Here is a 25,993-nt window from a genome sequence, read left to right as displayed (position 1 = left end):
GAAAGGAGTTGAATGGTACCCCGAGGCTGTACACTTGAGTGATTGGGAAGATAGTGGAATTGTCAAGGGTGACGGAGAAAGGGGGCAGAGGAGAGGAAAGATGAGAAGATCCAGGAGAGCAAAGCATCATGGAAGCCCAAGGAGCAGAGAGAGGGAGGGTGGAGGAATTGTGGAAGGAAGAATATTGTAAAATCACCAGCTTCATTGTGCAATATTCTAATCTTGCAGTTGACTTTTTAACCCCACTTCATTACAGACTTCTGGACCTCTCCTGGTAGTTAAAGACAGCATTCAGTCTGACCTCTCCTTGCCTCCAAACTTCAATGCTTGCTTGTGTTGTTTCACCTTCTCTCTATAGCCCCAGCTGGCAGGACCTGGTAGCTGTGCCTAGAGACCATGCCAGGCTTGTATTCTCTAGCTACCTGGACAGCTCTCCCTCTGAAGAGCTCATGCGTAAAGGCCTGTGCCAACGGGTACTCCCTGGGAGTCACTGCTCACCTCACTTACATCAACTCAGGGGAGGATCCTGTAGAAGGTAAGATGCATCTATCTAGATCTAAAGAATAAGTTGCACCTACTTAACTAGCAGATTGCTGGGCTATAGGAGCAGGTCTGACCTATCTTGGTGTGGAGCCGTGCTGCACCCACCCTCCTCTTCCTGTTAATCCTTGGTCTCTTGAACTCTTGCCTCTACTTAGTGAGCTAAAGGAGGAGACCCACTAGGATAGTCAGTATAGGGAACTGATCTAGGCAGAACCAAACCCAGCATGTTTCTGTAGGAGGCAGCGGAATACACATGCTTGAGCCAGGACATGAATGCTAGATTGGCAGAAGGATCTTTCCCAAACCCAGCACAGCCCATGAGTAAGAAGAGGTGGAAGCACTGGGCTTCCTTCTCCCTGACCATATCATAAGTGAATCTGGGCTGGTTTGCATCCAGGAGGCACTGATCCAGTCACCTTTCAACAAGGCGACAAATAGCCAGGCTGTTGTGCATTTAAACGGCTAGGCACCCTCTGGTGCATTAAGTAGATACTAAAATGGATCTAGAGCAGTTTCCTAGTTGCCTTACTGCATCCTGAAGGTTAAAAATCCCTTGTTGGAGGACTGGCTCGCTCAGAGGGGACTGGAACTGGGATACAAAACCTTGCATCACTAGGTCAACTGCTCTATTCTGTCCACGTTGGGAGTAGTGACTAAAAGTCGTTTCCATGTGATGGCTGTTCAGTGGTTTAGGAGGTGAAGTGAGTTAGTGAGTCTCAGTCCAATTACCACATCACAAAAGCCACCATCAGATTTGCCCCCCTTGCTGGGAGTCTCAACAGAGAAGCTATGGACCGAATAAACAAACTGAGTCTGAATTCTTCTCTTCAACATAGAGGGGTTGCCTTCAGGGCAGAGATAAGACATGTTAGGGGATGTGGAACATGGGAGAAGCTGATGTTGCAATTGCCTGTGCTGTAGCTGCGCTGAGGATAAATGGAGGTGGATGCTCTCCAGGACCTTTCACCAGCACTAAAGCAGAATTTGTGGTGAAGAGCTAATACACCTCTACCCCTATGTAACGCTGTCCTCGGGAGCCAAAAAATCTTACCGCGTTATAGGTGAAACTGCGTTATATCGAACTTGCTTTGATCCGCCGGAGTGCGCAACCCCCCCCCCTCCCCCGGAGCACTACTTTACCGCGTTATGTCCGAATTTGTGTTATATCGGGTTGTGTTATATCGGGGCTGGGAATGTTGAGCCTAAGGTTGGAATCTATTCTGAGTCAGGCTGGTTTCCGTCTGGTAGCTCTTCAAGTCTCAGCCTCAGAATTCTTTTTCCGCTGCCCCCTATAGGTGTGTTCATCTACCCCCTGGAGGAGTCTGAGGTGGTAGCAGGTTTTGAAGCTGTGACAGGAAGCAGAAGCATCACCTTCCAGATCCAGAATCGACACCGAGCAGAGGACTGCTGTGTTGACTGCAGCCCCAGTTTGGGCCAGCCATTGCTCTGTGCCAACGGTAAGTATGCTGGGTGGTGACAGGTCACCTAGCTATATTAGGACAAGGGTGTGGCTAAAATTATGTCAAAGCCAAGGGTTACTCAAATAAGCACAGATGGAATCCAAGAGCCTCCTGAGGGCTGAGAAGTTACGTTTAGCATAGGTGCTGACTTTTATTTTTCCCGGTAGGTGCTCCGCCCCAAGGCCCCACCCTACTCCATCTCCTCCCTCGAGGCCCCACCCTCACTCCACCTCTTCCTGTCCCTGCTCCGCCCCCTCCCTCGAGGCCCCGTCCTCATGCCACCTCTTCCTGCCCCTGCTCTGTCCTCTCTCCCCAAGCCTCATGCCAGCTCGCTGCCTAACAGCTGTGGTTGGTGGGTGCTGAACCATCCCTACTATTTTTTTCCCATGGGTGCTTGAGCCCTAGAGCACCCATGGAGTCAGTGTCTATGCCTGATTCTTTCCTCACTTGTAGTATTGTAAATCAGGAACAACCCCAATGGAATCAGTGGAGTTACACTGGTATAAAATTAATGAACCACAGGTGGTTCACCAGCCTGGGAAGCAGTCTGAGTGGCGCTGTGGTTCACCAGCGGATATAAACCCAATCTGACAAGCCAGAGAAGGCACGTCAGACTGGCAGTGCCAGCAAGAATCTAAAACACACTTCTTGAGTTGAAGAAGCTACTAAGCAGGGGTGAGTCTAGCTGGCATAGCTATACTGACAAAGGCGCTTTAGTGTAAACAAGGCCTGAATTAACCATATTTTTGGGCAGTTATTTTCCTTGTTTCTTGAGGAAGAGGTGTTAGTGAGGGGGCATGATTGGAGGGCACCTGTGGGCAGGGAATGATCTGCCATTGTAGGAACACATCTACCAGCTGGAGGTAGCAAGAAGAAGAGCAGGGAGACCCAGACTTTGTATTTACTTCAGGGAGCTAGTGTAAAGGAATGGGCTCTGCACAGCCCTCTGCAGTACAGGAGTACTGTTGATGTGTGGAATGGCCCATTCACCTCAGTGGGGTGTGCTCAGATGAATTAGGATGCTCCAAAGAGATGAATAGTCTAACACAGGGGTAGGCAACCTATGGCATGTGTGCCAAAGGCAGCACGCGAGCTGATTTTCAGTGGCGCTCACGCTGGCCAGGTCCTGGCCACCCGTCCAGGGGGCTCTGCATTTTAATTTAATTTTAAATGAAGCTTCTTAAACATTTTAAAAACTTTATTTACTTTACAAACAACAAAAGTTTATTTATATATTATAGACTTATAGAAAGAGACCTTCTAAAAATGTTAAAATGTATTACTGGCATGGGAAACCTTAAATTAGAGTGAATAAATGAAGACTCGGCACACGACTTCTGAAAGGTTGCCGACCCCTGGTCTAACGCAATAGCTCTGGGTGGTGTGAAATGACCCATTCATCTTAATGGGACTTCCCTTCTACCTCAGTTTCAGTTGTGGAATACCATTGTTCAAGGTAATCTCACTCTGCTTGTCAGTTTTAAAGCAACTGGAATATTAAAATCCTCTTCTTATTGGGGCGGACAGTATCTGAGGAATGCCTGAACCAAATCACTCCAAATTTGCACCATTGCCCCTGTTGTGGCAAACCAATATCCTAGATAATCTCATTATGCATGTGGATTTTAGAGTACTTTGAAAATTAAAAGAAGCTCATAATGCAGGAGGAGGACATATATTGGGAACCTCTTGATCAAATAACTTAAATTTGCACCATAAATTCTACCCTAGCCCCTGAATAGCTTTTTAATTATTGCTTCCCCAAAAGGGAAGTGGGTGGTGGAAATTATCCACGATTGATCCCGAGAGAATACCAGCATCAGAGCCATAGTTTGAGCCCCAAGTATTGTTTTTTTTAAAAAAAAGTTATAAGAAGTGTAAATTTGGATGTTATATGATTTTTTTAGTGGGACTGTATCTCACTTAAACGACCTCAGAAATCTTGACTACTAAACCAACCCTGTCGCTATTTTCAAGACAAGGTTTTTTTGAGGGCTTTTTTCCCCCAATCAGCTTTCTCTTACCCTAACCCATTCTGCTCCCAGCACTGTTCTATATGTACATGCAACGGTGGAAAGGAACAAATATTCACACCCGGATCTAGTCTTTCAGCTCCACAAAGTCGGCAGTTCCCTGATTTTGGGGAATTAGGAATGTAAAGGATCATTTCATTTTTAAAGGTGATCTGTAAAGGGGCAATAACTGAGACTGTGCCTTTGTTTGATTTTCTTCTGATGTGTAAAGAAGGCATGAAGATTTGTGGTGCTAGGTGTTTTTTGTTTTGTTGATACGTTTGTTTGTTTTGGGGAGTACAATACATTTATATTGCCTCCTTTTATATTAAAAATCCAGGTCCTGTCTAGCCTGGGGGACTCATGCTTTGGCTTTGTCTAGACTAGAGTTGGTGGTCCTGTTATAATTTGAACCAATTGATTGTAAATGTTAATTGTGTTAATAACTGAGGCTCTCCACAAATGTTTGTTCTGTAGCACAAAGTTTTGTGGTTTGCCCAGGCTGAGCCCCCATGTCCTTATACTCTGCAAATGTTTGCACCTAGATTAGCATTTACAGTCACTTAATAAGCAATTGGCAATCAATTACAACAGGAGGACAAATGCTAGTCCAGACAAAGCCTATGATAACAGGAGAACTAGTGAAATGATAACATCACAAGAGTCAAGTATCAGGGGGTAGCCCTGTTAGTCTGTATCCACAAAAACAACAAGGAGTCCGGTGGCACCTTAAAGACTAACAGATTTATTTGGGCATAAGCTTTTGTGGGTAAAAAAAACACTTCTTTAGATGCATGGAGTCACAAGAGTCAAGAGACAGAAAATTGAGCGATGGAGAGGGGAAAGGATTTTAAATCACACTTTGAAAAACTCTGTTTGGTCTGATTTTGTTAACACCTATTTAACTTCAGTGCCAAATGAGCCTTTTGGATAAAGGATGCATGGGTAGAAGGGAGGGATGAGAGTGACAGATTTGCCCCCAGATTTTTACTATCCCGTGGGGGCCAGGACAGTCCCCCCACCCAATGGCACCCCTGAGAACAGACCCTTCCCCAAGCTTGGCACTGGCAGAAATGTGGGAAGGCAGTGGCAGTGATTCTGCATGCCCCATCACCCCCAAATTGTGCCCATGGTGGCCTCCCCTCTCCCGCCACTGCAGTGGGCCCTACCCATCCCCAGCCAGGCTCCCTCTGCCTGGACTCACCTAGTGCTGCCTGCAGTTGGAGCCGACTGGGAGCTGGAGCCTGCCCAGGAGATCTACGTAGGAGGCGGGGCCATCCAACCCAGGTAAGCAAGATCTCACTGCTGCTGATGAGGCTGGGCTTCTGCAGAGCAGAGGGAGCCCTATGCTCCCCCCTAACCCTGGCTGGAGCAGCTCTCTGAGGCTGCTGGAGGAGGGTCCCCATCCCCCACTGAGGGCTGAAGTTAGGACTGGGTCAGCCTCTGCTGCAGCCGCCCAGAAGGCGCAGAACAGCTGATAGGCAGAGTGGGGCTGCATTCAGGGGAGCCCACCAAACAGCTGATTAGTGCAGTAGCCTACCAGCTGATTGGTCTAGGCGGGGCTGCTCAGGAACTGCTGATCCCTGACTGGAGCTGCAGCACCACTATTGCCGGTGGGTGCTAAGCACCCACCGATTTTTTCCCCTGGGAGTCGGTGCCTATGATGTGTAGCTTTCAAGGCTGTCTTTGTGCTTCTGGGTGTTAGCTGGGGTGGGGGATCCCAACCTCCCCTGGAAAGGTGATTCCCAAAGCAATGCTAACATAGCTGGAACCAAGAGGTGCTGGGAGTCCAGCCAGAAACCCCCCTCATGAGTTCAGCCAACAAAGTTTGGAGAAGCAGCATGTGAATTTCCGGATGGTGCCAAAGGAACTGAAACACTGAATCCTTTGAGGTTTGTCCAGGACAAATTAAAACCGACTCTTCTCCCTGTCCGGGCAGGTACTGAGGTGAGAGCTGTCCTACCTACGGGTAGGAGGAGTGATGGAGTATGGGAGTTCTCTGAAATAAACTGTTCCTCCTCCATGAATCCACTGTCCCATAGTTGGACAGTCTGTAATTTGGGGTTGATCCCTCCAGTAACAGCATCCCAGTGCCAGCTGGTTTGTCAGTGAGTGAGGGCTGATTCTCCTGAACCTGCGGTCCTGGGCCAGGCTGTCTTTGAAAAAGGGACAGTTCTCATCCCCATTAACATTTAATTGCTTTCCCTCAGCTTTTGAATATGAGCCTATAGAAACCTCTCTGTGACTTTGTCTCACTACTATCCTTTGCCTCCGAGCAACTTGAATGTGCCACCAGTTCCAGCTGCCTTGACGTCATCTGCTCTAATTCTCTTGTATGCCATGCAAGCCAGCTTCTGTCCTGTCTCCTCCATTGAAACTGCTGATTTAGCTCATTAATAATCTTCAGGCTCTCCTTTCTTTTCTCCTCCTCTGTCTTCTGGTGCTTGTAACAGTCAATCACTACTGCTTCTTCCTCCGGGACATCTGCTTCTCAGTTCAGTCCTACTGCTCCTCCTATCTCTGTGCACTCCCTCAGTGTCTCCCCTAGTGGCTTCTTTTCCTCTTCTCTCCCTCTGTTTATTGACATCCCTGAAGATCCAGGCTCTGTTCTCATTCCCCTTCTCTTCTGCCTCTTTGCTTTTTCTTTGAGTGACCTCATCTGTCCCAATAGTTTCAGCTACTATCTCTTTGCCAGTGACTCCCAAGTCTAACTCTCCTCCACCACCATCACCCACTCTGCCCCATCTCATATCTGCAGTCTTTCCTCCTGGATATGTCACATCTCCAATATTTCATTCTGAAAGTTTAGTTCTACATCTCTGGTTGCCCAAATATCCCCTACATAGCCTATCTCAAACTCAATATGTTTGAACCTGAACTCCATGTATTCCCCTAAAACCATCCCCCTCCTTTTGCAGTGATGAAGTCATCTTTCTCCTCTGGGAACATCCTCCGTTTCCTTCTCTCTGTCTCTCGCTCCCCACCATTCAATGTTAAAAGATCCATTCAGTTCCTGATCTATAAGATCTCAAAGATCCATCCCTGGCTCTCCATTCCCCCACCAAAACCTGCTCTTTGTCATCTCCTGCCATGATTGCAACCTTCTCCTCTCCTCTGGCCTCCCAGATTCTCCCTTCTACTCCACCGTGAACACTGAAGCTGACATCCATCCTCTTTTCCTGACCACTCCACTCCACTGATTGAATTCCTTCATTTGGCTGCCCCTCACCTTCCACATCCAGTTCGGCATAAAGCTCTTGCAGTTAATATATCGCTTGGGCCCGTGCATACTAGGCTCCCTGCGTTGGCGTACTGACCAGGTATGCTTTTGTCGATGCACAGTGTGGTTGCACCATTGGTAGGTATCCCAGTGTGCAATTTGCCGCCATCCAGCGCATTGGGAAATGTTAGCAATGCATGGTGGGGCAAAAAGGAGCCGCGCAGGGGTCACCGGGAGTAAGGGGTCAACTTCCCAGTGTGCAACTGTCTTCATCCCATAATGTCATCTGTATCCCATAATTTTTGCACCTTTTTAAAAAATCCCATGACCCCTTCTCACAGTTTGCCATCTCTGACATAAGCATGAAACCCGCATAGCTCTGCACTATTGTCATGAGCGTTGCAAGCACAGGAGGCATGATCCTCTGGTATTTGCAGAACTGTAAGAAGAATGGAATCTGTGGGGAATGTGACGATTTCTTGGAGGACAAAGATTGCTGTGGGACATAGTGAGACCAATTAAAGCTTGTAGGTGGTGTTCACGGAGCAGTTGCAGATGATGGAGAGCCACTTATGGCATGAGAAATGAGCACTGACAGGTGGGAACACATCATAATGCAGGTTGGGACGAGGACCAGCGGCTGCAGAATTTTCGGATGCACCAGGCCACATTCCGGGATCTGTGTGCCAACCTTGCCCCAGCCCTCTGCAGGGACACCAAAGTGAGAGCTGCACTGAGAGTGGAGAGGCAAGTGGCAATCGCACTCTGGAGACTTACAACTCCAGATTACTACCGGTCAGTGGTAAATCATTTTGGAATTGGGAAATGCACTGTGGGGGCTGTTGTCATGCAAGTGTGCAGGGGCATTAATTGTTTCCTGCTACACAGGACTGTGACTCTTGGCAACTTGTAGGACATAGTGGAGAAATGGGGTTCCCGAACTGGCGTGGAGCGATAGACGGCACGCATCTCACTATTTAGGCACCAGAGCACCTTGCCACAGAGCCGTCAACACAAATGGCTACTTGTCTAGGATTATACAAGTATTGATGGATCACCAGGGATGCTTCATGACATCAGTGTTGGCTGGTTAGGGAAGGTGCATGACACTGGCATCTTTAAGAACATAGGACTGTTCAGAAAGCTACAAGCAGGTACTTTCTTTCCCGATCAGTGGATTGCCATTGGCAATGCTGAAATGCCAATAGTGATCCTGGGGGACCCAGCCTACCACTTGTCCTCTGGCTCATGAAGCCATACACCAGGCATCTCAACAGCACCAAGGAAAGATTTAACTACTGGCTCAGCATGTGCAGAATGACAGTTGAATGTGCTCTTGGTAGATTGAAGGGATGCTGGTGCTGTTTACGCACAAGATTAGATCTCAGTGACAAAAATCCCAATGATTATAGTTATCAGCTGTGTCCTGCATAATATCTGTGAAGCAAAGGGGGAAAGTTGCAGCTGGGGTGGAGGTAGAGCGGCTTTCTCCTGAGTTTGAACAGCCACATGCAAGGGCTATTAGAAGAGCTCAGTGCAGAGCTATACGGTTCAGAGAGGCTTTGAAGGAGCACTTTAACAGTGAATCACAGTACAGTAATGCATTGTGGTGTATTGTGCTGTACCTCACCCTGCTATTTGTGGGCCTGTTAGAAATTGTGTGGTGCTTGGTGTACATCTATGAATATAACACTGTCAATGCACCTAATAATTTTACAGTGCTTGCTGTACATTTATGGTTATCACACTGTGTGTGTCATTGATCCTGTGAGTTATGTCGCACTGTAAAGTAGTTAGTAAGTAGGTGCTTTCAGAACTGCTAGACACTCTGCAGCATATGCTGGGAGCTAATACAGATGAACTAGTTTCCAAATAATATAATTTTATTCAGTAGCAAAACCAGTACAAAGAAAAATCTGTGCACTTTAAAAGCAAATACATTAAAAACTTAATAAACTAATGGAACAGAACTTAAGGGAAAGAACATTTGTGTCCTACCTACACACATTTACCTACGCATTCAGCAACTGTGGCTTTCACAGGTCAGTGTATGTGAAGCTGTGGTTGTCCTTTATGTCCCCTGGGGTGGAGTGGTAAGGTAGGGATGTGCCCCCTGATGGCAGGTGGAATGTTAGGGGTGTGTGTAGACAGGGGCGGCTCTATGTATTTTGCCACCCCAAGCACTGCAGTCAGGCAGCTTTCGGCGGCGCACTTGCGGGCGGTCTGCTGGTAACGTGGATTCTGTGGCATGTGTGCGGGAGGTCCGCCGGTTCCACGCCTTCGGCGTACCTACCGCTGAATTGCCGCCGAAACCGCGGGACCGGCGGACCTCCCGCAGGCATGCCGCCGAAGGCTGCCTGACTGCCGCCCTCACAGCGACTGGCAGGCCGCCCCCCATGGCTTGCCCCCCAGGCACGCGCTTGGTGCGCTGGTGCCTGGAGCCGCCCCGGTGTAGAGAGGTGTAATGGAGTTCTCCAGGGATAGCAAAGGGAGGCATGCCTGTGATTGTTGACCCTGAAGGTCCACAAGAGTCTGCAGCATCTGTATTTGCTGCCAGAGAAGCCTTATTATATCTTGATGCATCCCGAGTCGTTTTCTTTCTCCTCATCATCTGGCTCAGGCATTCTGAAGGTGTAGAGGGAGAACCTGCAGGTAAAACACACAGCGGTACCATTGTCAGTATAGTCACAACAGAAAGGGAAAGTTAAGATTCACAGCTCCCTTCTCTTTCTCCATTAAAGTTTTAAACAAGGCCTTGGAGAGCTTGTGCCCGGTGTCACTACAGCACCAGCCATGGTGAGTACAGCCCGCCAGGGGCGAGGAAAAGGAGGAGGAATTGCTCAGTTGCATAAAACTCTGAGTATAGGCCAGTGGTTTTCAACCTTTTCTCATTTGCAAACCCGTAAAAAATTTCAAATGGAGGTTGGACCCCTTTGGAAATATTAGACAAGTTGAAAACCACTGTTCTGTGGTAACAACAACCTTTCGTGGACCCTTACATGTCGTCTGCAGAGCCTGAGGGGTCTGCAGACCACAGGTTGAAAACCACTGGGATAGGCCAGTGTCACCGAATACTGGCACCATTTTCCATAGGTGGTGGTGGTTTAACTGATATTTCATTCCTGAGGGAAACAAAGGCAGAGAGAGCACAGCCGCTGCTGGTATCCTGAAGCTTCCCGAACCTGTATGCTGCTAGCCTGTGTATTGCAATGGTGCCTGCCATAGGCACCGACTTCCCCTCTTTCCTGTGGGTGCTCGACCCCCCCCCTGCCCCTGGCCCCGCCCCTGCTCCACTCCTTCCATGAGGCCCCACCCCACATCTTCCCACCCCTTCTCCGCCCCCATTACAACCCGTTTCCCAAAGTCCCCGCCCCAACTCTGCTCCCTCCCTGCCAATATTCCAACTCCTTCCCCAAATCCCCACCCCAGCCCCGCCTCCTCCCCTGAGCATGCCACATTCCTGCTCCTCCCCCGCCCCCCGAGCTTGCTAACGCTGCCAAAGAGCTGTTTGGCGGCAGCTGGGCAGGAAATGCTGGGAGGTAGGCGGAGGAGCAGGGACGTGGCACGCTCAGGGAAGGGGGAGGAGGAGGTGGGATGGGAGGTGAGGGGAGCTTGGCTGCCAGTGGGTGCAGAGCACCCACTAATTTTTCCCCGTGGGTGCTCCAGCCCCGAAGCCTACGGTGCCTGCTGAAGTTAACGCTGACTGGTGTGGGAAAGTGTCATACCACGGAGGAAGAAATAAGGCTGCCATCCCTAGAAACCTTCAGGAGAGGATTGCAGAGTACCTCCATGAAAGTTTTATCGAGCTCTCTCAAGAGGATTCAAGGGACACCCCTGTGTACATAACCCCACTGCTCCACACGGCTCCTCTTGCCTAACTCGCTTTTCACAACAGAGGCCTGTGGCTTGGGCTCCTCGGAGGTATCCATGGTGGTGTGCAGGACAGTGTTGGGATCTCCACCAAGTATGATATGCAGCTCTTTGTAAAAGTGGCAGGTCTGTGGCTCGGCACTGGATCAACTGTTGGCCTCCCTGGCCTTTGATATGCCTGCCGCAATTTCTTTGCTTTCGGATGACACTGCTGCTGGTCCCTATTGTACCCCTTCTGCATCCCCCAGGCAATCTGCTCATAGATGTCCATGTTTCTATGGCTGGTCCAGAGCTGTGCTTGTACAGTGTCTTTTCCCCACGGCCAAGGAGATCCAGTACCTCCTTTCTGTTCCAAGCTGGAGTGCATCTGGAGCATGTAGACAGCATGATCAGCTGGGGAGTTGCACACAACAAAAGAGAGCTGCTAGGTGTGCTTGCCAAGCTGGATAATCAGGAAAAGACATTTCAAAAATTAATGGAACGTTAAAGCGGAGGGGGGCCTTCCAGTCTCTGTGACCCCTGGGCAGTGGAATTCACAATTGTGACCAGAACTGTCAGTGTCGGGCATTATGGGACAGCTGCTGGAGGACTGTTAGGGTCGACATAAGTAACGCAGTATCTGTACTCGCATTGTATTGACTTCAGTACATTGACCATGGCTCAATGCCGCTCAGGGAGGTGGTGTTACTGCATCACTGTAATGGGGCACTTACATTGGTGGGAGACAAGCTCAAGTGTAGACACGTACGCAAATAGGTCAACACAAGATGGCTTACATCAGCTTCACTTTGTAGTTAGACCAGACTTTAGACTGTAAACTTCTAGGGCAAGGACTGTGTCTTTTTATATGTTTGTACATTGCTAAGCATACTGATAATACTTAATGTATAATGAATAATAATCCCCTTGGCCTCACTATTCCAGTTTGAGACTGTCCATGGCTGAGGAGCTGATCCCCCCCGTCCTGGTGCTGGTCTGTAACTGCGAACACCAGCTCGATGCTCGAAATGCCTGTCCTGTGGAAACTGCCTGCTGACTGTTCCTTTCCTGCCCAGGTCACCTAATCCTTGATGAAGATTTAGAGCGTTCTACCTTCATCCTCAGCACGGGCCCCATTGGGCCCTCAGAAATCCTGACTGTGGTCTTCAGCAGCAGCCAGGAGCTGTCGACCCTGCCAGCCGGTGCACTCCACATCACGTTCCCCTCCATCCTCACGCCCCTCGTGGTGGCCGTCCCGGAAAGTGCGAGTGAGCCGGGAGGCTTGTGTGACGACAGGTTGGCCCTATGGTGATTTTCATGGCTTTCTCGGAGTCTATGCCATAGTGGGGGCTGAGGAGGTTATAGAAGGGGAGGGAAAGCAGAGGGGCTATAGGGAGGGGATAAGGAGCAGAGGGATGGTTCTGTGGTCACCTCATCCCTGAGGAGATTCCCAGAATGCACCTTAACTTCACCAAACCTGAATACAGAGTCTCACGCTAGAGGGTTTGCCCAGGTCTCCCCAGTTGTGGATTCCCACATTCTCCTGCTGCGTCCTCACGGGGGGGGGAGGGGGCTGACAGGTAAATGCGGGAGGATGTTGGGGTTCAGGAAGATGCTTCATGTTCCCTCCCTGATGAACTGTGGATCTCCACTGGCCTGAGGTGGCAGTAAAGTCCCTGTGGCCTGCCTGAGATACCCAGGTGTGAACTAAAGTCTGGTGCACGTCCCAGGGTATCATCAGAGGAGCCTGTTCATCTCCCAGCTGCTGGAATGCCCAGGAGTGCATGGCAAGAGCTCTCTGCGCTGATAGGGAGAGAGGCTGCTCAGCACTGCAGAGGCTAACGTTCCCCAGCAGGCCAAGCCCACCCCTAGCGGGTGCTTTGCGGTCCGCTCGTGATTGACTTGTCTTTTGTTTCAGTCCCACTAGCTGCTTTGGAGCTACTGGCCTGCGAAGTGAACAGTCATTCATCGTGCCTCCCGAGAGCACAGACGTCTTCAGGGGCCAGGCCTACAATCCCTTCCCCTATGAATTCTCCTTTGAGCTGCTGGTCAAGGGGCCCTGCTTGCTGGCAGGTATGAGGATGATGTTTCTCCGTCGGCTTATTTTTCTCTCTCTTTTGGTGGGTCATCAGTGCTCATGGAAGTGAAGTGTCAATAGAGCTGGACAGTGTGTGGGCAACAGCTGGCCAAGCCTCCCCCTGACAGCCCATCTAGTGTCCCTCAATCCCCATCCGCAGTCGTCCCCCCCCCCCCGCTATTCCAGCCCTGGCATAACAGAAACATGCAGCTCATTTCATGTCCCTTAATCCTGACCCACCACAGCCTGCTATTCCAGCCCTCAGCTCCTTAGATCCATAGCTTACTGATCCTACCCGGCAGCTACCAAGGCTCAAACAGGGGTTGCAGAGTGTCACAAAGGCCCAAAATGAAGGGCACCAAATAATTACTATTCCACTGCAGTTATGGGATTCATTCCCTTCGTGTAAATGGCTCTCTCTGTTAACTCAGATTCATGAGTCTGTTTCTGATGGAAAGTTTCCAACAATAAAAGCTAGGGGGGAACATGTGGGTAACTTTGGGACTAAAATGAGAGATGTCCCATGAAACAAAGGATATTTGATGATGCACCTCATTCCTGAAGACATTTCCTTTTGGTATTTAAGGAAAAAGCTACCTCCTGTCCCTCCGTCCAATCCCTTCTCCAAACCTGCTCCTTCTGCCTCCCTCCATCATTGAGCCTCATTCCTGCTCCAGCCTATGAACAATAAAACTAAAGGGTTGGGGAGCTGAACTAACTTGATGTGATCCCACCATAGCCAAGGAACCTCCTGACCTTCTCTCATGTTAACCTGGTCTGTCCGACCCTCCCCAATGTCCTTGTCTGATGTTATCTCTCCCCGGGACATGTCATCTCTGATTAAGCTCCTCATGGCAGAGAGCAGATTTTGACTATAAATGCCAAGCTGTGAACCAGTGGCATTTTTGCCGTGCTCCAATACACTCACCACAGACTTGAGAGAGGCAAAACCCATCCACTTCTTTGCTGACTTTATTATCACAAAACTCCAACCCAAGCTGCCTCCCCAGGGCACTCACTTAAGACAAAAGCACCCATAGATACCTCTAGTCAAAGGGCTACTGCCACTTCCATTATATCCAGCAGGAATCAATTAACATTTCCTAGTGGTGTCCCAGTACCTTATAACCAGGAGGGTCAGCTGAAGAACCCAACCACACTGCTATATAAGTACACCATTAATAATAGAATGAGAGCTCTTGGGTGAGTCAGGGAACGCAGGAAGGATCAAAGGGCATCTGAGGCAGGTCAGTGGATGAGCCAGTCCACTTACTCCTGCCCCCAAATACCATTTGTGACGGGTTGGATCACAGAAACCCCCTTGGGAGCTGCCACCTAATGTGCAAAGACTACCCCTGCTTCTGTTTTCCCTGCCAGCTCAGGACTCCAGCACCCTGTCTTGCTGAGCCAGACACTCCCGTCTGGCTCCAACACAGACTCAGGGTCTGAATCACTTGCCCCAAAGCTGCAAGTTTACCTGAAAACAGCTCACAGAAGTGTGCTTGTCTTTAGCACTCAGATGCCCAACTCCCAATGGGGTCTAAACCCAAATAAATCCGTTTTACCCTGCATAAAGCTTATGCAGAGTAAACTCATAAATTGTTCGCCCTCTATAACACTGATAGAGAGATATGCACAGTTGTTTGCTCCCCCAGGTATTAATACATACTCTGAGTAAATTACTAAATAATAAGTGATTTTATTAAATACAGACAGTAGGATTTAAGTGGTTCCAAGTAGTAACAGACAGAACAAAGTAAGTCACAAGCAAAATAAAATAAAATGCGCAAATCTATGCCTAATCAAACTGAATATAGATTATCTCACCCTCAGAGATGCTTCAGTAAGCTTTTTCTCAGACTGGACACCTTCCAGGCCTGGGCACAATTCTTTCCCCTGGTACAGCTCTTGTTCCAGCTCAGGTGGTAGCTAGGGGATTCTTCATGATGGCTCCTCTCTCCCTCTCTGTTCTGTTCCACCCCTTTATATATCTTTTGCATAAGGCGGGAACCCTTTGTCCCTCTGGGTTTCTACCCCCCCCCCCCACTGGAAAAGCACCAGGTTAAAGATGGATTCCAGTTCAGGTGACGTGATCACATGTCACTGCAAGACTTCATTGCCCACTTGCCAGCACACACATATACAGGAAGACTAACAGGTAAACACAACCATCTGCAGACAATGGTCCTGGTTAATGGGAGTCATCAAGATTCCAAACCATCATTAATGGCACACACTTTACATAATTACAATAGGCCCTCAGAGTTACATTTTATATTTCTAGTTTTAGATACAAGAGTGGTACATTTATACAAATCAGATGATCATACTCAGTAGATTATAAGCTTTGTAATGATACCTTACAAGAGACCTTTTGCATGAAGCATATCCCAGTTACGTTATATTCACTTATTACCATATTTTCTCTAAAACTATCCCAGTTACATTATATTGACTTATTATCAAGTTTTTATAAAACCATATAGACTGCACAACGTCACACCATTGCACATCATGGATTTATGGGATAGCTGGCTGAGACCAGTCAACTCACTTCACCTGGGGTGGAGTCTTAGCCGCTACCACTTAGACCCAGCAGTAAAAACCTAGCTCTTTATTGCTTAGCCAATATCCTCCTTCACTCAGAGAAATGAAAGTGAGGAATGGCTGTGGGGAGAAGGGACGTGATGGGGATGAATTGCACAGAGACTGGAGTGTGTGCCTGAGAGGTTAGGGGAATTGATCCCATTAGCGTTGGCTCAAGGCCCATCTGCCTCTGAAGTGCTGCACTCCGGCCTCACTGTGCATCAGTCTGGAGAAAATGTCTGTTGGTGCTGAGTGGTTTATAGGCCCCTCTCTGGTAGGAGGGGGAGGTACGCTAGGAAGAGAAATGTCAAGGGGTCCCAGCTGCACTGTGAGCATACCCACAGTCCTTTTTAGACCTTGAAGAGGCTCTTCTCTGCCTCCCCTGAGTTACTGAGTCTGGGGGCGGGGATGTTGGCACTGAGCACTGGTGTGAATATTACACTGGGTGGTGACTAGCCTCGGTGGAGGCCACGCTCAGGTGAGTGTCTGTGTGTGGGGTGGAATAAGGGTGAGCAGGGAGGGGTGCTCAGGGAAGACTCTGGCCAAGTGGGATGGGCAGAGGGTTCTCAGCAGATAGCCTGTGGCTTTCTTCTATACTGTCCCTTATGCGCAGAGCCCCTTTCCTTCCACTTCCACCCTCTCCTCCTTCAGTCTCTCCTCAAAACACGCTTCCTCCTTCTGCGAGGCCTCCAAACCTTAACCTTCCCTCTTAGCAAATGTGTTTAAACACGTGCCCCTGTGTGAGTGTAAGTGCTTGTGCTCATGGCTGTGTGTGTTTGCATGCACTTGTGTAAGCAGGCATGTGTGTGAGTGCACATCTGTATGCATGCATGAGTGCTTGTCTCTGTGTGTGAGCACATGTGCATGCATGGCTCTATGTGTGCATATGCACCTGTGTTTGAATGTGCCTGAGTGTGTGTGTATGTGTTGGTATAAATACTCCTGTGTATGGAAGCATGGGTGTGTGCACATTTGTGTGTGAGTACTTGCATGTGAATGAAGTTCTGGAACAGCCATCCATGGGGAGCAGAGGAGGCAACAAACCTAACTGGTTTCAAGACTGAGCTTGATGGGTTTATGGAGGGGATGGTATAATGAGATTGCCTACCATGGCATATGGCCCCTCCGTGACTGCTAGAAGCAAATAATCCCAGTGGCCGGAGATGGACCCTAGATGGGGAGGGCTCTGAGTTACTACAGAGAATTCTTTCCCAGGTGTCTGGCTGGTGGATCTTGCCCACATGGTCAAGTTCTAACTGATTGGCAGATTTGCGGCTGCAAAGGAATTTCCCCCCAGGTCAGACTGGCAGAGACCTTGGGGTTTTTTTGCCTTCCTTTGTAGTGTAGGGCATGGGTCACTTGCTGATTTGAACTAGAGTAAATGGTGGATTCTCTATAACTTGAAGTCTTTAAATCATGAGTTGAGGACTTCAATAACTCAGCCAGAGGTTATGGGTCTAGTATAGACAGGGGCGTGCACAAGAGGGAGCAAGCAGGGGCACATGTGCCCCCAATAATCAGCAGGGGCACAGAACTCTTCTGGGGTTAGGGTGGAGAGAGCCAGCTCTTCTGGCCCTGGGGTGGCAGACTCGAGGAGAGAGCCAGCTTCTCCGGTTCCAGGGCCATGGGGGGCAGGGAGAGACAGAATGTGCCCCTCCAAAAGTGGTCAAATTTTAATTCCTGCGCACACCCCTGAGTACAGGAGTGGGTGGGTGAGGTTCTGTGGCCAGCAATGTGCAGGAGGTCAAACTAGATGATCACAATGGTCCCTTTTGGCCTTAAAGTCTATGAGTCTATGTGTGACAGTGAAAGGAGGCTGATGGAAATTCCTGAGGGGGAAGGATAATGTTGCCTCTCTGCCAAGCAATATCAGATTTTCAGGGCCTTGCATAATGATGTTAGCCAAACATAACCCCCAAGTTTGAATGTGCCTGAGTGTGTGTGTATGTGTTGGAGGCAGGTAAATGAGAAAATTCTGTCCATTTCTGTTTGACAGACCCTTCCTCCCTCTCATGGGATGGATCTGTTTTATTTTAGCAGAGCTGGTAGTGTGGCCTGTAGTTAAGATTGCATAAACTTCCCATTATAAGACCCTGTTTTCAGTTGCTTATAACTTTGCCAAACTTTAAGTATTTGGGCTGAAATTTTCCATGCCAGATGTCTGCCTCAGCCTGAGTTGTTTTGAAACATTTCCGCTGAAATGGTTTGGCTGTTTCCAGGAGCAATATTAGGGAAAAATACATTGTTTGTCCAGACCAAAAATGCAACTTTAATTTGGCCCCTTTTGCATATGCATTGTGGTACAGTCTTTAATCACATGATCACATACTACAGCTTCATTCACTGCCACAGAATGGATGGTGCTTTGGGAAGGAATCAGGGTTGGCTGTAGTTTGTCGGACCCCTGCCTCATTTGTTGCTGAATTAGGAAGTTGAGTAGTGGATGAGGCAGGGGATTCCAGGACAAGAAAGGATGGTCTCATGGTTAAGACAACTGAATGTCTCCCTGGAGAACTGGATTCTATCCCGGTCTCTGTCCCCGAGTTCCTAGGTGATTCTGGGAAAGTCACTTAAATCAAAATGTTCATGGCTGGCCACTAATTATGTGTTACTCCTTTTCTGGATGCCCAGCGGGAGATACCTATGGCCAGACGAGCAGAGTGCTCAGAATGGCAGCTGCAGACTGTTGGAACTGTGCTTTGAACATATAAAGTCCTGCTACTCTGGAAAATCGGGCCCAAGGTGTCTCACATTGGGCCCCCCAAATTAGTGGACACTTGACAATTTTAGCCTTAAACGTTCCGTGCTTCAATTCCCCATCTATAAAATGGGCGTGATAATAGCACCTATTCCCACAGGAGTGTTGTGAAGATAAATTAAAGAAAGATTGTGAAGCCCTCAGATACAAAGGTGAGAGCATCATAAAAACACTCAGGAGAGAATGAACAGTTTTGAATTCAGGGCAGGGTTTCCATGGTATGGAGTAAATAAGGTCTGGGGCAATACATTGAATGGTGGGATAAAAAATATTGACTAATTTCTCATTTACTCAATGAGGCAGGGGTCCTGTGGAAAAAATAATATGTGATCATGCAATTAAAGATTGTATCATAATGCATGTGCACAAGGGGGCTGAATTCAGATTGCAAAGGCAACCTGAGTTCTGACACTTCCTAACTTTTCAGTGCTTGACTTCACAACCTTAGGGCTGGTCTACACTAACCCCCCCACTTCGGACTAAGGTACGCAAATTCAGCTACGTTAATAACGTAGCTGAATTCGAAGTACCTTAGTCCGAAGTTACCGCGGTCCAGACGCGGCAGGAAGGCTCCCCCGTCGATGCTGCGTACTCCGCTCGCCGAGCTGGAGTACCAGCGTCGAAGGCGAGCACTTCCGGGATCGATCCGGGGCACTTCCGGGATCGATCCGGGATCGATTTATCGCGTCTTAACCAGACGCGATAAATCGAACTCAGAAAATCGATTGCTTACATCCGGACCCGGATGTAAGTGAAGACGTACCCTATGTGTTCGTTTAGCATAGCTTTTTGGATGTAATTATTATCTATTTGCAGTCACTCCAAATATCTCTGTACGTCTTCTGCGGGGGAGGAACAGCAGGGTCTAGGGGAGAGAAAGAATTGTCATAACAGGCCACAAGCATTTAAAAAAGGCACCCAGCTGATGCAGCAGGGACTTAGATTATGTCTGCCCTGCAAACAAAATCTGCAGCAGCGATTCTGAGCTGCAGCCTGCAGCCTCAGGCTCACTAGTATGGTGCTAAAAACAGCAGTGTAGACGTTCCCACTTGGCTGGAACTTGGGCTCTGAAACCTAGCGAGGGAGATGCGTCTTAGAGCCTGAGCTCCAGCCCAAGTGGCAACATCTATGCTACGCTGCTATTTTTAGCACCTTAGCTCAAGCCCGAGTCTATATACCCAGGTTCTGAGACTCGCCGCTGCAGGGTTTTCAAGGTTCCCTCCCCACTTTGAACTCTGGGGTACAGCTGTGGGGACCCACATGAAAAAACCCCAAGCTTATTTCTACCAGCTTAGGTTAAAACTTCCCCAAGGCACAAATCCTTTCTTTGTCCTTGGACGGTATTGCTGCCACCACCAAGTGATTTAGACAAACATCCAGGGAAAAGGGCTACTTGGAGTCTCTGTTTCCCCAAACCCCTTCACCCCCTTTCCTGGGGAGGCTTGAGAATAACATACTAACCAATTGCCTTTAATAAAAGTACAGACCAGACCCTTTATCTTTAGGACACTAAAATCAATCAGGTTCTTAAAAAAAGAACTTTATTATAAAGAAAAATGTAAAAAGAAGCACCTCTGTAAAATCAGGATGGAAGGTAATTTTTCAGGGTAATAAAAAGATTTAAAACAGAGGATTCCCCTCTAGGCTCAACTTCAAAGTTCCAAAAACAGGAATAAAACTCCCTCTTAGCATAGGGAAAATTCACAAGCTAAAACAAAAGATAATCTAACGCATTTCCTTGCTTTACTTACAATTTTTGTAATCTTAGATGCTTATTTCAGGTAGGGTTTTAGGAGATGTTTTTTTCCTGCCTGGTCCCTCTCTCTGTCCCAAGAGAGCACAACAAAGAGAGCACCAACACCCCTCCCCCCCCAGATTTGAAAGTATCTTCTTTTCTTATTGGTCCTTTTGGTCAGGTGCCAACCAGGTTATTTGAGTTTCTTAACCCCTTACAGGGAAAGGAGGGATTTTATGCTACCCTTAGCTGTATGTTTATGACAAGGGTTGACATACCCTAAGTGCCCTGGGATGATGTCTGGATATAAAAGCCACAATGATGATCCAGAGCTGAGACTAGATGATTTAGGCCCAGATTTTTAAAGGTATTTAGGCGTTTCTGTGTATCAATGTTGCAACATCTACTTGATTTAGGTGCCTAAGTCCCATCAACAATCAATGGGATTTTGTCTCCTAAATGCCTTTTGAAAATGAGATTTAGGCTCCTAAATTGGTTAGGCGTTACAACACTGAGTGCAGCAATGCCTGAGTACCTTTAAAAACAACAAATCATGGGCCTTACCCCTACCTCCCGTAGCCCCTTAGTAATTGTAATTTCTGCTTCTTATTCCTCCTCTGCCCTGCAGGCTTGGAGAGCCCATCGCATGCCCTACGGGCCGATGCAAACCCCTATGCCAACTCTGCCTCCACCATTTGTGTTACCTTGGCAGAGGGTCACCAATGTGACAGGAGTCTGGAGATTATCTTGTACCCCTGTGGTAAGAGGAACAAGTGAACCAACGTTACACTGGGAGCCTGCTTTTCACTTGGAGTCCACAGCTAGGGTAAATTCAGGCGGCACTGGCTCTGGGAGCTCAAGGCCTCTCCTAACAGGAGCGCTGGTTGTGGGAAGCTCCTGGTTATTACAGTTCAAGACTCTTCCAGCTGGTGGTGCTGTGGAGAAGGGAGCAGGCATGCTAAGCATGGGGAAGCTCTCCGTTGCTTAATTCTCTGCCTCTCCTAGCGGGGGGGTGCTGCCAGTGGAGTAAACCCCAGTTCTCTTACATGAAGACATATTTAGTATTTCAGAGGCATTTTCCATCTGGATTGATTTACAGTCCTAGAAGAGCTGCCTGTGTCAGGGGCCCATTCTGTTCTGCAGCCCACTTCATAAGGGAGAGGGCCTTTCATAGACCCAGCTCCCTTCCCAGACCCTCACTTCCTAACTGCCGGGTCCTCATGATTCTAAATTCTGCGGAGCACCAGGAAGTGCAGGGCCATAGGGTGGGAGCCACTGACTTCTCTGATGTTTGTCCTTTTGCCCAGAGCCCCATTGCCCTCACCTGGTCATTGAGGCGGGTGCCATGACGTACCAGGAGTATGAGGCGCACATCAGGAGTCGTCGGGATTACGTGCGAATCGCCAAGAAGGACAGTGATGGGGAGAGACAGGTGACCAACCCTGAAGGGTCTTTAACAGGGTGGTCCTGGAGGGGCAGGTGTCACGGCCAGTTAGAGGACTGGGACGGGAGAAGGTCTGGGAGAAGTCTGAGACTTGAGGGAAACAGCTGTCCTGGGCAAGGATGTGTGAGGCTCAAGGGGAAGTGCCTGTGGAAGGGGGATGTGAGGCTTGAGGATCCCACCCCACTCCTGTCTCTCTCTCATGCTCACAGGTGGCCTTCGTTCAAAAGCGATTCCACAAAGACATCTTCCACAACCCGGTCCTGATGCTGAACTTCTGTCCTGAGGTGGGCAGTGTGCCTACTGACCTCCAGACGGTCACCCGGGAAATCCTCTTCCTCATCGACCAGAGCGGCAGCATGAGTGGCCCCAACATCATCAGGATCAAGGTCAGGGGGAAAAGGGCCCAGCTTGGGGGCAGGCGGCATAAGATCCACCTAGGGGAAGAAAGCCAGGAACAAGCAGTGGCCAGGATGGCTCCAAGTCCTCAGGGTGAATCACTGACTTGTCTCAAATCTTCCCATTAGGGGTGAGGTGAGAGGGAGGAAACATTAGGTCACCCAGTGCCCTCAGATTCCTTTCCTCCTTATCAGTGGGGCCTGATGGCACAGACACTGTGTTAATCCCCTTGGTTGATCAGCTACTTAACAGGCAGGCTGGCTACCTCTATTCCCCGTGCTGCTGCTGCTGCATTTGAGGTCAGCTGAGGGACTTGCTAACAATCCCTGGATTTGAATGTTGTGGGGAGGGGCCAGGTCATACCATTTTCTTTGGAGGAGACAGACTGCAATTTGCTTCCCCACTGAGGTCTGCTGACCATCTGGGCAGGGTGTAAGACCCATCTCTCTTCTCGAGCCTTTGCTTGGGGTGGCAGGGAGGGACATGATATCCTGGAGGGGCAAGACTCCTTAGTTACTTCTGAAAACACTTTGGTCAAAGCGGAGAGACTTTAGAGATTAGAATGGAAGGAAGACAGACAGACATCACAGGCTGATCTGTATTAGAAACAGAGAAGGGAGGAGGTAACCGAACAATATGCAGGGTCAGTCCATGCTGCAGGGAAAAGACAAGGCAGATTGAAGCTGTTAATAAGAATGGCTTTTAAAGAAACGGTTGGGGGAAGGGAAGGATAGAGACATTAGAAAATGAGGAGGAGATGACATCAGTGCTGACTCGGATGTTTAAGGTTCTGAGCTGCTCAAAAAAAATTGTCTTAAATTAATAAAGCAAAGAGGTTTGGGACACTCAGGGCCAAATCCATCTCCCTCCTCCGAGAGCCTCTGGGCCATGGAACCAATATGATTTTGCACAGTATGAACAGGTGTAGGGGCAGAGGACCTGCAGTAGGCGAGTGAAGTCCTCTGCACAGCAGAGGAGTGGGGAGGGAGATGTGGATGAGCCGGAGGTGGGACCAGCGGATCTGCCGCTGTGTGGATCTTCTCATCTCCTTCCTCCCTGTGGGGGTGAGGCTGTGTAAATGCCCTGCATAGGCTACTGCAGCAACGGAACTGAAAGGTCTTTGCAGAATGGCTCCACAGCTGCTCTGCAGCCTAAGGAAATACTCCTTCACACCTTCCCTACACATCTCCACAGCCCAGCTATTCAGGCTGGATTTGCTGCATACCATAGGGAATAGTGAAGAACTGTTGATAAAACCAGGCGAGGGAATACTTGGAAAATGTGACCATATAAAGATTAGCCAGTCTGGATGGCCCTGACCCCAGGGCATTAGGGGAATAAACTGACAAATCCATTTGATCACTGAACTATTTCTATAAAGTCTTGGAGAACTGGAAAGATATGAGAGGACTGGAGAAAAATAAATGTGGTACCAGTCTTTAAAAAATGCAAGAGAATGATCCTGGCAATTACTGTCCTGTATGTCTAACTTCTATCCCTGCTAGAATAATGGGACAGGTACTCTGAGAACACTGTTTATAGAGTAAGAGGACTATGAGCAATAAGTGGCTGTACAGAATAAATCACGTCAAGCACATTTGATTGCTCTTTCTAACAGAACAGTAGAATTAGTGAATGAAAGGAACATGGCAGTTCGAGAGAGACTTCAGGAAAGAAAACACTTGACTGTGCCCCATGAAATCGTGCTTGAAACATTGTCAAGGTTCCTTCCACACTCTGAACTCTAGGGTACAGATGTGGGGACCTGCATGAAAACCTCTAAGCTTAACTACCAGCTTAGATCTGCTTTTGCTGCCACCACCTAAATTATTTATGAGTTATTTGGGAAACTCTGTCTACCTCCCTCCCCCCCCCCCCCCCGAATATCTCCCTCCCAAGTACTATAACCCTTCCCTGGGTAGCCTTGAGAGACTTCTCCACCAATTTCCTGGTGAGTCCAGATCCAACCCCCTTGGATCTTAAATCAAGGAAAAATCAATCAGGTTCTTAAAAAGAAGGCTTTTAATTAAAGAAAGAAAGGTAAAAATCATCTCTGTAAAATCAGGATGGAAAATAACTTTACAGGGTAATCAGATTTAAAGAGCCCAGAGGAACCCCCTCTAGCCTTAGGTTCAAAGTTACAGCAAACAGAGGTAAACCCTCTAGCAAAAGGAACATTTACACGTTGAGAAAACAAAGATAAACCTAACACGCCTTGCCTGGCTTTTACTTACAAGTTTGAAATATGAGAGACTTGTTCAGAAAGATTTGGAGAGCATGGATTGATGTCCGGTCCCTCTTAGTCCCAAGAGCGAACAACCCCCCAAACAAAGAGCACAAACAAAAGCCTTCCCCCCACCAAGATTTGAAAGTATCTTATCCCCTTATTGGTCCTTTGGGTCAGGTGTCAGCCAGGTTACCTGAGCTTCTTAACCCTTTACAGGTAAAAGGATTTTGGTGTCTCTGGTCAGGAGGGATTTTATAGTATTGTACACAGGAGGGCTGTTACCCTTCCTTTGATAGTTATGACAAACATTAATTCTAATTGGCTTGGATAGAAGCACTGGTACCTGGGTTGAAAACTGACTGAAGGACTGAACAAAGGGTCCTGACAAATGGCAACGGGTAGAGCTATGAGGAGGTTTCTAGTGGGGACTGTAGGGATTGTTGTCAGGACCTGTCTGAGTTCACTTGTTAATAGTGATACGTGTATGCAGCAGTGTTGTAGCCGTTGGTCCCAGGATATTCGAGAGACAAGGTGGATGAGGTGATAGCTTTTATTGGACCAATTTCTAGTGGTGAGAGAGAGAAGCTTTTGAGCTTACACAGAGCTCTCACCAACAGAAGTTGGTCCAATAAAAGATATTACCTCCCCCACCTTGTCTCTCTAATAGTGGTACTTAGCATTTACATGGTGTTTCACATATTTAAGGTGCGGTGTAAACATGAGCTAATTAATCCTCATTATAATTTTCATGTAATGATCTGAAAGCATGTTAATGAAGTTCACAGATGAGACTAACTGAAGAGGTGATACAAGCACCAGTGAGGGCAGGAAGATGATACAAAGAAACCTAAAGAGATTAGAAAAATGGGCTGCAAATAAACTGAGATTCATCCTGGGAAAATGCAGCTGTCCCATCTGGGGAGAGGGACTGAAACAGGAACAGGATGTGATCGCCTTGTCCGGCACATCCTGGAATCCTTGGCCTGTATCGAACATGTATAAATATATAGGGGCAGATCGACTCCCTCAGTCCATAGCTCCACAGTAACTCAGTGGCTGAAGTAGCCTGTGCAGGGCACTTAAGCAGCTGAGGATATGCCCTGTAGGCTCTAACCAGAAATACGCCCACGTCGTCCCCCTCTAGCCCATTCCAAAGACTAGGATCAGCGTCATTGCCTGACCCTCTGACCCCAGCACACCCCCACAGCCTTCCAGTGGCTCCCCTTCTCCACTGCATCAAATCCAAGCTTCTCGTCCTCCTTTTCAAGGCCCCTCACAGCTCAGCTTCTTCCTGCTGCTCCCCCTTGTCACATTGCCTCCGGCCTCCTTCCCCCCAGTGAGTCCAGCCTCAGCCGCGCGTTTGTCTGCTTCTCCCCCAACAGTCTCCACACCTCCTTCCGCGCTGGCCCTTGTGCATGGAGCATCCGTATTCAACTGACCCAGAAAGGCATGGGGGGCATCTGAGACTGAGAGGAGGGAAGTGACTTGGCTCAGTTGCCCAGTGAGTGCCAGTGCTGGGAAGTGACTCCACAGAGAGGTGCTCTAGCCTTGTGCCACAGAGGGAGGGGTCCCAGAGGCCATGCTTGTTGAGAGGTGTCAGAAATTGAACGGACCCACAGAGGGAATGCAGGAGTGTTCTCTCTAGCCCATGCACCAAGGCTTTGTCCAGTCCAGTTCCGAACGTTC

At 48.5% G+C, this 25,993-nt stretch overlaps 1 protein-coding gene across 1 annotated transcript in view; it reads left to right on the top strand.

The window, feature by feature from the left end:
• Nucleotides 1-396: 396 nt before the first annotated feature.
• VWA5B2 (von Willebrand factor A domain containing 5B2) overlaps nt 397-25,993 on the top strand; it is a 40,461-nt gene continuing 14,864 nt past the window's right edge. The window contains exons 1-7 of the mRNA XM_065410984.1: nt 397-535; nt 1,839-2,000; nt 12,161-12,380; nt 13,003-13,157; nt 20,869-21,000; nt 21,548-21,672; nt 21,894-22,070. Coding sequence (XP_065267056.1) covers nt 397-535; nt 1,839-2,000; nt 12,161-12,380; nt 13,003-13,157; nt 20,869-21,000; nt 21,548-21,672; nt 21,894-22,070 — 1,110 coding nt within the window. The remainder of the gene's footprint in view (nt 536-1,838; nt 2,001-12,160; nt 12,381-13,002; nt 13,158-20,868; nt 21,001-21,547; nt 21,673-21,893; nt 22,071-25,993) is intronic.

This window comes from Emys orbicularis, chromosome 9 (genome assembly GCF_028017835.1).
Source record: "Emys orbicularis isolate rEmyOrb1 chromosome 9, rEmyOrb1.hap1, whole genome shotgun sequence".
Lineage (NCBI taxonomy): Eukaryota > Metazoa > Chordata > Testudines > Emydidae > Emys > Emys orbicularis.
Note: the sequence above shows the minus strand (reverse complement) of the source record. Positions and strands in the feature narration are given on the sequence as shown.